Raw genomic sequence first — 12,043 nt, 5'->3', positions numbered from 1 at the left:
GATAGCTACCCACAGTGCAATGCTCCAAAAGTCAACGTTAGCCTCGGTACTGTGGACGCATGCCGTCGACTTAATGAGCTTAGTGGGGACACACACAATCTACTGTATAAAATCGATTTCTAAAAAATCAACTTCTATAAAATCGACCTAATTTCGTCGTGTAGACATACCCTAAGTGAGAAGTTACTGTACAGAGGCAGCAGTGGTACTGGCCAAAGCCATGGAAGAGGCAATGAAGATGACCGGATGTGGAAGCTGAGGGATGTACATGACCCTACAGCGGGTACCTAACAGGAGCTTCATTTGTATGAAATGCTGCTTGATAGAGCTGATGGAAGAGAAGATCCAAGGGTTGGAGATGCAGGTGGAAACTATGGTTGAGCTTTGAAGGGGGCTCAAGCAGATGATGGAGCAAAGGCAAGAGAAGGCTGAAGGGAAGAGTCAAGACTTGCAGATGCAAGCTGGACTGAAGAATTTGGTTGGGTACGGAAAGTGGTCAGTGGAAGCATGTGACTACAAGAACCAGGCAGAGAAAAAGACCAGCTAGTGAAGGAGAAATAGAGCTCAGGAACAGATTTGGTGAGTTGGAAAATGAAGGGGCACAGCAGACTGTAACTGAAGGAGGGAGGGCAAGGAAGAAGAGAAGAGCAGCTAGTCCTGTAAGAAGAGGAGAAGAGCCAATGGAGATACCGAGTTCAGAGCCCCAGGAGGCTACAGAATGACTTGCAGAAGATTGCAAGGGAGAATAAAAGACAAGAGGACTCACAGCCAAAAAGAACAGGAGGAAGGCCAGAGAATCACACCATTATCAGGAAAAGGCAGGTCTACATGACTGGAGACTCCCTACTAAGAACAAGAGACAGGCCTGTCACCAGAGCTGACCCAGAGAACAGAAGGGTGTGTTGTCTTCTGGGAGCTAAGATACAGGATGTGGATCTGAGGCTGAAGAGGATCCTAATGGGAGCAGAAAAGAATTCACTGATTATCATTCACATGGGAACAAATGACACAGCTAGATTCTCGATGGAACATATCTAGGGAGACCATGCCAGGCTGGGAAACGTGTAAGGAGATGGAGGCTCAAGTGATCTTCAGTGGGATTCTGCCTGTCCCTAGAGGAGGAGAAAGAAGGCAAGACAAGATTATGATGATCAATAGATGGCTCAGGCAATGGTGCTATAAGGAGGGCTTTGGGATGTTTGTCCACTGGGAAACATGCATGGACAGAGGACAGTCCTCATGGGATGGACTCCACCTGAGTAGGGAGGGAAATAGACTTCTGGGATGGAGGTTGGCACAACTTATTAAAAGAGCTTTAAACTAGGAACTCAGGTGAAACTGTTGGGAGATACTCATGTAATCTCTATGCCTGATTTTAACATTAAGAGACAGGAAAATCAAGTAAGAAAGGATACAGCAATGGAGAAAGGAACAGTACTGGTTAGAAGAATGGACATTAAGAGGAAGGATAGTGCTGATGCCCATCAGAGAGGAGACACTGGCAGTAGAATGACTGTAGCCAATCAAGGGAGGAATGTGGATGAAGCCAAGCAGGAACAATTATGATGATTATACACCAATGCAAGGAGCCTGGGTAACAAAATGGAGGAACTAAAACTACTGGTGCAGGAAGTGAAACCAGATATTATAGGGATAACAAACATGATGGAATAGTAGTCATGACTGGAGTATAGGTATTGAAGGGTAAGTTCTGTTCAGGAAAGACAGAAATAAAGGCAAAGGTGGTGGAATAGCATTGTATATTAATGATGAGGTAGACTGTAAAGAAATGGAGTGGGTGAGGTTCTGTGGCCTGCAATGTGCAGGACATCAGCCTGGATGATCCCTTCTGGCCTTAAAGTCTGAGTCTACTAGTTCAAACCTTATCAAGCCAGGTTGCTTCCAGGGTTCCTGCATCAGGACTGTTGAACCAAACATTCTAGACTGCAAAGGCTTGGTTCCTGAGAATTCTACCTTTGAACAAATGGCACCCCTTCTGGAAGAGAATCACACTTTCCTCTGCAATACTATTTACATCATCATCAAGATGTTCCTTCTGAATGTGGCAGCAGCCATTACAACCTGCAAAGCCCTGTGAGATGCTTCCTTCAAGATGGCCACGGTCACCCCCCATTATGCAAGTTCTTCTCTATTCAGAAGCGGTGTAACTGAGATCCTGAAACCCCTGAAAGATAACCCCCAAAATGGCCCTTCTAGAAGCCAAGATGTCTTCTGAGCAGTAGACTTTTTGGAAGCAGGGTTCAGATAGAAGCCAACAGGATTCAGAAGGTATGTGCCAATCCAAAAATCAATCCTTTCAGCACCTGCGATGGTCCACAGGTGGCTCTTCCCCCTACTCGCTCTGGAGATTAGCTCTTTTAAGGTGCTGAGCCCTCCTCTCACAGTCTCTTCACCAGTCCTCACCCCGGAGGCCCCTCTCACCCCAGGAGCTGCAGCTTCCTCTTCATGACTTGGCTCTTCAGCCAGGTCACTATGATCCTCCCTCCCAGGGTACCAACGTTTTTCAAAGTCTCTCTCCACACTAGCAGTCTCAGGCAGTTTTCAGCCCATGGTGCCACTCTCTCAGTGGCTGGCAGAGGAACCTGAGCCCACCCTCTACTCAGGGACCATCTAAGTCAGCAGCCAAGGTCTGTTCCCTTCTAGACTTTACTGCCTTTCCCTGAGCTCTTTCCTTACTATCTAGCACTCCCCCCACAAACCCTGAGTTTGTCAGCCCCCCAACTGCCTCCTACCAGGGAGTAACTGTAGGGTACCTGTCTCTGCAGCCTCTCAACACTCCTCCCTTCTCCCAGGGAGCAACTGCAGACTTTCCCAGCAGTCCCCCTCTGCTTCCAATTTCTTGGCTTCATAAATCCAGCCAAGCTCCTTGCTCCTCAGCTGGGCTCCCCTCACTCAGTCATGGGATTACTTAGCCACCTCATTTCCCCTCAGCACTGGTCTATCATACTAATTAGCCATCTTCTCAATCTGCATTAACTTTTTCAGGGCAAGTGTGGGGTAAACACCCCATCACAGAGCCCTAAATTGCAACTAGTTCTGCTTTCAGTGCCCCTTGTAGCTATTGGGAACAGCCAAGGAACTGCCAAAGAGAAGTACCTGACTAATGATACAGGTCCTCAAGTACTCCCTGCCTCATTTTAAGGAGATTCCAAAGAGCTCTCATAACTTCACTGGGCACACAAATACCCTTGACTACTTCAGATTTGAATGTCCTGGCAAAATTCATTCCTTTCATCTCCCTGCCCAAAAAGCCAAGCATTCCAGAAAATGATAGATCATCTGACAGCAATCAACGTAATTATTCAAGTCCCATCTACAAAGACAAGGATCAAGAATACATTTGCTAGTTTCATGGTATCCAAAGTGACTGGTAACTTCCATGGTATCTTAAAACAATTAAGTTATAGGTGGAACTTTTTACAAAAAACTGTTTAGATTGACAAATATCCCATATATTTGTGAGTCCATTAAAATGCCACAGCCATATTTCTTCTTCTACACAGATTATGACAAAGTCTAAATGTTGATGTCAGTTATATTTTTCCTAGTGAAATATGAACCTTAACTATAGTATAATGAAAATAAGCTTCAGAGTTTATTTGAAAAGGACATTTGATATCTTTGCAGTATTAGACAAACAAACATTTACACGATACATGTATCAGATGACAATACCTACCTTAAATAGGATTCCAGAACTCTATCTAGTCTTTTGTAGAAGGGTCGTGATGTAAAGTATCCACTCCAATAATGATTATCTCTGTCTGCATATGTGAAGAAATCTCCACTCAGAACAGGAAAAACTGAATTGCTGTTCTTTTCCTCCAAATTACCTGCTTTGCGCAGAGCCTCAAAATAATCTGATAAAGTCCCAAACTGGGCCTGAAACAAAATTATAAGAACTGTTCACGTGACTGACAGATTTCCATTTTCTTAGTTTAGAAATTTAGGGTTGAAGTGTATGAACATGGTGGCTTTAAATAGGTACTTCAGTATGCCTTCTGCAAGTAAGGTCATCACAGAAATATTGTTTTAAATAAAGAAGCTTAAAAATTTCCCTTGACACCTTTGATTCAGGGTTGACATATATATCCCATCAGTAACTATTTCCAACTCTCAAAATGAAAACTACCTTTTGTGTTTCCAAGTATAAAAACATTCTCTGTAAAGCAGCAACAGTTTAATCAAGAGTCAGATGAACAAAATAAGTTTTTCATTTCTCTTATAGGCACATATCAGGGACTTGAGCAAATCTAGGCTTTAGCTGTAAGAAAACTGCCCTACATTTCTCTTGTCTCTCTAAAAGCTGCCTACTGGAGTTTAGTAATCCAGCATCCAGTAATCCAGTTTATGTAGATGTCTGAAGAGATTACCTCTCATATAATGAAACAAAAGCACCATTTTTTCCTTGATTCATTATTTTCAGTTTTATTAGCTCTACTGCGTCACAGCACAAAGTTTCTGTTATGCTTTCAAAGCTATTTATAGATCGTGAATAAAACCAACTAACATTTGCATTCAAAGGCCTTCTGCATTTTTCTTCAAAAGTATGCTTACACAAAACAGTTACATTTTTATTCAAATTTAGTGTTGGAAACAGGAAACTGAAAATAAGTCTAAAACCCTTATGTTTAGTTTTAAGTGTAGTTGTTTTAAAGAGATGATAGTTGAGCAAACTGGAGTTTGAATCACACACAAAAAATTATGATAAATGGAGAGGGAACAGCATGGAGACATAAGACAATCAACTTTCTTATGATCAACTGAGAATTTATACACTTGAAATAACACAGTAATTAAAAAGGCAGTACTACACAAATAAAGAGCTTTATAAATCAATCCTTTCATAATGTTTATATTAAAATATGGAAACAAGACTTTTTCACAACCTTACATTAACTGGCAATTAAGGTGTACTATTGTGAAAATAATGGTGTCCAGTTTGGGCATTTTGAAAAAGGTATTTGCAAATGAGTGATTTTGAATTAGTCTTCTTACACTAACGTCTTTTATTTTCTAAGCTTGCTTGTTTTATGATATGTACTTCAGTAAATTCACACTGGAAAAAGATAAACTCTCTTAGAAGTACAGTAGTTCCATGTGGACTTTTTTGGTGACTCAGGCCTTTTACTTTTAATTTCTTTGTTATTCAACTCAACTAACAAACACCTAAAAATCTTTCATTGTGTGAATTACACATCCAGTATCCTGCCTTTCATTTATGATTTACATTTATTTTTGTTTAGGTTTAGGAATGACAATACAGTTATAAAATTAGGCTAAATCAATATTCATTGTCAACTCCCAGAACCAGGGCCAGCTCTAGGCACCAGCTGAGCAAGCAGGTGCTTGGGGCGGCCAAGGGGAAGGGGTGGCACGTCGGGCTCTTCGGCGGCAATTCGGCGGAGGGTCCCTGGCCCTCTCGGAGGGAAGGACCTGCCGCCGAAGAAGAAAGCGGCGCAGTGGAGCTGCCACCGATCGCGGCTTTTTTTTTTTTTTTCCCCCCTCGCTGCTTGGGGCAGCAAAAACCCTGGAGCCAGCCCTGCCCAGAACCCAGTATATGCCTGATCCTGCACCACTAAAAGCAACAGGAGTTTTACTATTGACACCAATGGACACAAGATCAAGCACATTGCATGTAAGCAAATAAACAGTCTAACTATAGGGAGGATCAGCAACCTCAGACACTTTCATGTGCATTGATAGTGCTTCTACCACACCACAGGATTTACAGATCTCATAGCTCAGTGTGATTTTGCTATGTTGCCCACTACGAAAGAGATGGTAAGGATTACTAATTAATGTTTATTTTAGTATGTGTACTTGCCTGAGAATTATACTAGTACAATTTATCTTTCTGCAGGCATATCACTTGTTCACAAATCTATTACATGTTTAAGTTTTAGCCTGCTCAACTATTAGTATCAAAGATATAAAAACTCAGTTTAAAAAAAAATAAAAATCAATACTTAAAGGAAAGCGGGACCACCAAATATTTTCAAATCATTAAACACCTATACTCACTTTCAAAGTGCCATACACAGCTTTTATTTGAGAAACCATAAAGAACTTACATTAACAGACAAAGAATAGCTGAAAATTACTATATAGCAAAGTCTTTCATATAGAAGGTAGTTTAGCATCTCTCAAACAAGGAAATTGTTGCTGAACTGCATGGGAATGAGTGAGACACAAAAAGCGCACATTCCAAGAAGTCAGGAAGCAAGAATTTACTCACCTTGTGCAGTAACGATGGTTCTTCGAGATATGTCCCCCTATGGGTGCTCCACTATAGGTATGCTTGGGTCCCTGCACTGCTGATCAAAGAACTTTGGTAGCAGCGTCTGTTAGTCCCGCACGTGCGCTGTCCCTCCTTGCGCCCCGCCAACGGAGGTGGGTGGGCTGTGGAGCACCCATAGGGACACACATCTTGAAGAATCATCATTACTGCACAAGGTCAGTAGCTTCTTTGAGTAGTGTCCCAATGGGTGCTCCACTGTAGGTGACTCCCAAGCAGTATCCCCACTGAAGGGCTGGAGGTTCAGAGTTGGGTCAGTTACAGATGACAATTCTCTGGAGCAAAAGATTGAATCAGAGGCAGAGTCCCCACTGATCGCCTAATGTTCTACGAAGGTATAGACTGACACCCAAGTCATCGTTCAACAGATTTCTGAGATAAGGACATTCTTGAGGAAGATGACGGATATGGAGATTGACCTTGTGGAGTGTGCACGAATACCAGCTGGAGATGTTATGTTGCAAACCTGATAACATTGCTTAATGCTGTTCGAGACCCATTTGGAGAGCCTCTGGGCTGATACTGCTGAGCCCTTGGATCTTTTTGAAATAGAAAGGAAAAGCTTGGGAGACTTCCTAAGAGCTTTCGTCCTATCCAGATAAAGGCCAGAGCTCACCTAAGGCCTAACACATGTAGCATAGCCTCCCTGTAATCACGGTGAAGCTTAGGGTAAAAACTAAAAAGGTGGATCAGTTGGTTTACATGAAAAGGGGAAGTCAGCTAGGGTTTGAACTTCGGGTGTGGTCTGAGTGTGAACTTGTCCCAAAAGAATACTGTGTAGGGGGGATATGCCATCAGAACTGCTATTTGCCCTATTCTCCTAGCCAAGATGATTGCCACCAGCAAGGCAGTTTTCATTGACACGTACGTAAGCAAACAGGCCACCACGGGTTCGAAGGGAGGTCTAATCAGGCTTTTCAACACTAGATTTAGATCCCACGTAAGGGTGGTATGTTGGGGTTGTGGAAAAAGGTTTACTATACCCCAAGGGAAACATTTTGTGGTTAGGTTTGATAGCACTGAGTACCCGCCTACATGTAGGCGAAAGGCTGCTATAGCCAGTAGGTGAACCCTGAGTGAACTGAAAGATTGTCCGGATTTTTAAGAGTCCATACATAGTCTAGGATCTTTGGAAGAGTAGCGGATGTAAGAGAAATTTGTTGGGAACTACATCAAGTCTGAAACCTGGAATACCTTTACAGGTACATACGGTGTGTCATGGATTTTCTACTGTGTAGTAATTCCTCTTGTACCTCCTCCGAGCAGGAGCTTTCTATGCGTTGGAACCATGAAGGAGACAAGCTTTGAGGTGGAGAATCCCCAGGTTGGGATGAGTGCGTCCTTTGTTCTTAAAGAGGAGGTATGGAGTGGATTGGAGAGAGATCGTCGAGCACATCACGAGTTGTGACAGATAAGGGTACTGTAGTGGGGTGGCTGCCTCACTCCCTGAGAATTTAGGCTGCAGCAGGCCAGTGGGCCTGCGCAGACGGACAGCCAATCAGAGAAGGGCTTATTGGGAGCCAATCAGAGCCCAGATTGGAGGCAGCCAATCAGGGCCAGGCTCAGCCCTATAAAAAGGCTGCTCAGGGAGGGAGCAGGCAGTCTACCCCCAGCCTTTGAGAGGGGAAGGTCTGTCTCCAGAGTGGAGAGACCAGCACCAGGGACAACACATGCTGGGCAGGCCCGGGGGAGCAGAAAGGAACTCCAGCCTGGTGTCTGTCAGGCTGCAGACCTTGAAGGGAAAGGCCTAGCTGGTGCGAGGGGCCAAAGGGGAAGCAGCCCAGGGACATGGACAGATGGAGGGAGAGGAGGAGGGCAGGACGGCTGCCACTAGAGGGTCCCTGGGTTGGGACCCAGAGTAGTGGGCGGGCCTGGGTCCACCCCTTCCCTTACACCTGGCCAACGGGAGTGGGCTGCACCAACCCCCTGCCAAGAGGGGTGTGACTTTGGAGGTGCAGTTGCCCACATTGGCTGGGGCGCAGAGACACAGCTGATTGACCCCCGCCCCCCCCCCCCCGGAAGGGGGCAAGGATGGACTAAGGGGCACTGCCAGAGGGCAGTGGTTCAAAGAGGACGCCGCAAGTTGGGAGCAACGCGGGCCCACATGCCAACCGAGGGCGAGACGACAGACGGGACACCACCAGGAGGGGGCGCTCCACTGGACTGAGCTAATTCCCGGAGTCACCGGCAGGAGGCACTGTGGTGGTGAGTCTCAACCTTGTCACAGGTACCAAGTCTGTCTTGGCCAGGTGGGAGCAATCAGTATGACATGTGCTCCTTCTCTTTTTATTTTCAATAGGACTTTTGACAGTAGGGGAAATGGGGAAAAAGCATAGAGAAGGTCCTTGTCCCACGGAAGGAGGAGAGAGTCACCCAGAGAGTGCTTTATTATCCCTGCTTTGGAGAAGTAGTGTGGACATTTCCTGCTCAGGGAAGTGGTGAACAGGTTTGTGGTCTGTGTACCCCACTGCCTGAATAGGTCATGAAGCACCACTGGGTTTATCTCCCATTCATGGTCATGTGGGAACTTATGACAGAGACTGTCTGCATCGAGTTTTGTATGCCAGGAAGGTAGGCTGTTGACCGTATCATATTATGGGAGATGCATCTGTTCCATAACTTTAGTGCTTCTGCACAGAGGGACAGTGACCTGGCTCCTCCTCATTGTTTTATGTAATACATACAAGCTATGTTGTCTGTTAGGACTCTCATGTGTTCCCTTGATCATCAAGAGAAATAGGTGAAGGCACTCCTGACAGCTTTGAGCAAGAGGAGGTCAATGTGGAGAGATGTCTCCACGGATGACCTTTTGCCTTGTGTTGCAAGGTCGTTTAGATGTGCGCCCCATCCTCTGAGGGATGCATCGGCAGTGAGAAGTAACAATGGGGAAGTTTGCAAAAAGGGGATCCCTTTGCAAACATTTGCTGGGTTTTTCCACCAGTCCGGGGAGCTTTTGACCTTGGTGGGCAGCAACAGAGATTTGTCTGGCCTCTCTCTGGTCAGTACATCAAGCTGAACCACATCTGGAGACACCGCATGTGAAGCCTGGCATGAGGTATCCCCGCTGCACCAGCTGCCATATGCCCCAAGAGTTGGAGGCAGTGGCTGGCTGATATTTGGGGGTTCTTTTGTACTGTCTCTAAGTATGGTCAAGGAGAGGAACTTGTGGTGGGGTAGGAGCGCTTTGGCCTGTAACAAGTCAAAGTCGGCCCCTATGAATTCCAGGCACTGTACTAGGGTGAGAGTAGATTTCTGGCTGTTGATCTATAAGCCCAGTTCTGTGAACAAATCTATTGTGGTTTTGATAACCCAGCAAGCCTCATTGAAGTAGCGGGCTCTGAGGAGGAAATCATCCAAGTACGGGTAGACCATGAACCCTGGGATGGTATGTGAGTGGCCACTATTGACAGAACCTTGGAGAATACCCTCAGAGTCGATAGCCCGGTTTCCTATTCCAATGCTGGAATAAACATTGCTAGAGTGACCTTCTTGAATTTTTGAGCTGTGACAAACGTTTTGAGTGCTCAGAGATCTAGCATGGGTCTCCAAACTCCCTTCTCCTAGAGCATTAGGAAATAGTGACAGTAAAAAAAACTTTGCCTCATAGATGTTGAGGTACTGGATCCATGGCTCCTAACTGGAGTAGGCAATCTCTTGTCATAGTAAACTCTCGTGAGAAGAGTTCCTAAAGAGGGATGAGGAAGGATGTTGAGGTGGCGGGGGGGGAGGGAGGATAAAGTTAAAAAAAAATCTCCAAGACCCATCAGTCTGATGTTATGTATTCCCAAGTGCTGCAGAACGTGACAAGGCAGTAGCCAAATGGATGGGATAGAATGGTCAACTTTAGTGATTGAGGGAAGTGGTCTGTCAACACCTCGACCAACATGTCAAACTTGGTGTTTTGAGGTGGAAGGTTGCGACATGGAAGACTGTGGACCTGATGGTTTGCATCTGGACAACCTAGATTTCTTTCTTTGAGGTTCATAAAAGCATTGAGTCAGGTAGTGAGAGGTACGGGATTTATGTTGACCCGGCTGACTAAAATTTCTCTTTTGTCTGGGTGTATACATCTCTAATGAATCCCTAACACAGTGGTTCCCAAACTTGTTCCGCCGCTTGTACAGGGAAAGCCCCTGGCGGGCCAGGCCAGTTTGTTTACCTGCCGCATCTGCAGGTTCAGCAGATTGCAGCTCCCAGTGGCCGCGGTTCGCTGCTCCAGGCCAATGGGAGCTGCTGGAAGCGGCGGCCAGTACGTCCCTCAGCCCGTGCCACTTCCAGTGGCTCCCATTGGCCTGGAGCAGCAAACCGCGGCCACTGGGAGCCACGATCGGCCGAACCTGCGGATGCGGCAGGTAAACAAACCGGCCCGGCCTGCCAGGGGCTTTCCCTGCACAAGCAGTGGAACAAGTTTGGGAACCACTGTCCTAACAGCATGGAGGGATGCCTCAGTCTTTTCAGCAAACAACTTGGTGCCTTCAAAAGAAAGGTCTTCAACAGTTGTCTGCATCTCTTTAGGGAAGCCCAAAAGGTGTAACCATGACGCATGTCACAACCACCGCCGTGGAGATGGACTGGGATGCTTTATCAGTTGCATCAAGGGCTGACTGGAGCATTGTTTTGACTACTAGTTGTTCTTCCTGGACAATAGTTTGGAACTGATCATGCTGTGACTGGGAGCTGATCAATAAAGCTGTTGAGTTTCGAATAGTTAACATTGTCATAATTTGTCATTAAGACTTGATCATTTGTTATTCAAAACTGCAAAGTGGCAGAGGAGTAGGCATTTCTCCCGAAGCGGTCCAAGCATTTCCAATCCTTATCATGGGGGGATGGATCTCATTCGGTGCTGCCGGCTGCGGGATTTTACCATGTCCACAACGATGGAGTCGGGGGCGAGGGGGGTCAGAAAGAAGATATTCCTAGGCAGGATGTAATATTTTTTATAGACCCATTTACAAGTAGGCATTGCCAATGCTGGGATTTGACATAGTTTTTGTGGGGTCAAGGAGAGCCTCATTGATGGGGAGGACTATTCTGGAGGAGGGGGAGGAGTATAGGAGGTTCAAGGAGTTTGTGGTAAGTGTCCTTGACATCCTCCAGGGGTATCTGCAACCCTTTTGCCAAGACCTGGAAGAGCCAGAAATCATCAGCTAAGAATGACTGCCTCATCTGGAGGAAGATATGTTGGTTCTTGGAGTAACCTCTTCCTCCATTCCACCCTCCTGTTCCTCTATAATCTCCTCTGGAGGTTCTGGATACCACAGCCAAGGGAGAATGTCTCAGGGGCTCATGGGTGAGGCTGAAAGCCCAAGAAGTGTGGGGGCAATATGCTGCCCAGGGATCCCAGTAGGGCCACCAGAGCGGTGGGATAGAGCCCAGTGGTGGTACCCATGGCTGGCCGTATCATGTCAGTGGTGGGGCAGGCTGAGGGTATGCCCGAGGAGCCCCTTGATAACAGGCATCATAGGGATCTTTGGAGGAGTGGTAGGAGATGACTTCCTCTGGCTCGCTCTCTGATTTGCTACTAGAAAGTGGAGGTGCATGGCAGGGTACCGGAGAAAACTCCCACACTTGGAGAAGACTTCGTACTGAAGTCCCAATGCCAAGAAGAGGAGACTCTGGTATATCAGATAGCCTGAGTTCTCGAGTGCCAGAATTCTGGCGGTGCCATGGAGAGAGTCAAGGATGCTGGATGGGGCACTGATGGCAGTGCCAAAAGTACAG

The 12,043-nt window shown here is 46.1% G+C and overlaps 1 protein-coding gene across 1 annotated transcript in view; it reads right to left on the bottom strand.

The window, feature by feature from the left end:
• MAN2A1 (mannosidase alpha class 2A member 1) overlaps positions 1 to 12,043 on the bottom strand; it is a 209,564-nt gene that overhangs the window by 121,188 nt on the left and 76,333 nt on the right. The window contains exon 9 of the mRNA XM_024196940.3: positions 3,701 to 3,903. Coding sequence (XP_024052708.1) covers positions 3,701 to 3,903 — 203 coding nt within the window. The remainder of the gene's footprint in view (positions 1 to 3,700; positions 3,904 to 12,043) is intronic.

This window comes from Terrapene carolina, unplaced genomic scaffold (genome assembly GCF_002925995.2).
Source record: "Terrapene carolina triunguis isolate 2854851 unplaced genomic scaffold, T_m_triunguis-2.0 Scaffold69, whole genome shotgun sequence".
Classification (NCBI taxonomy): Eukaryota; Metazoa; Chordata; order Testudines; family Emydidae; genus Terrapene; species Terrapene triunguis.
Note: the sequence above shows the minus strand (reverse complement) of the source record. Positions and strands in the feature narration are given on the sequence as shown.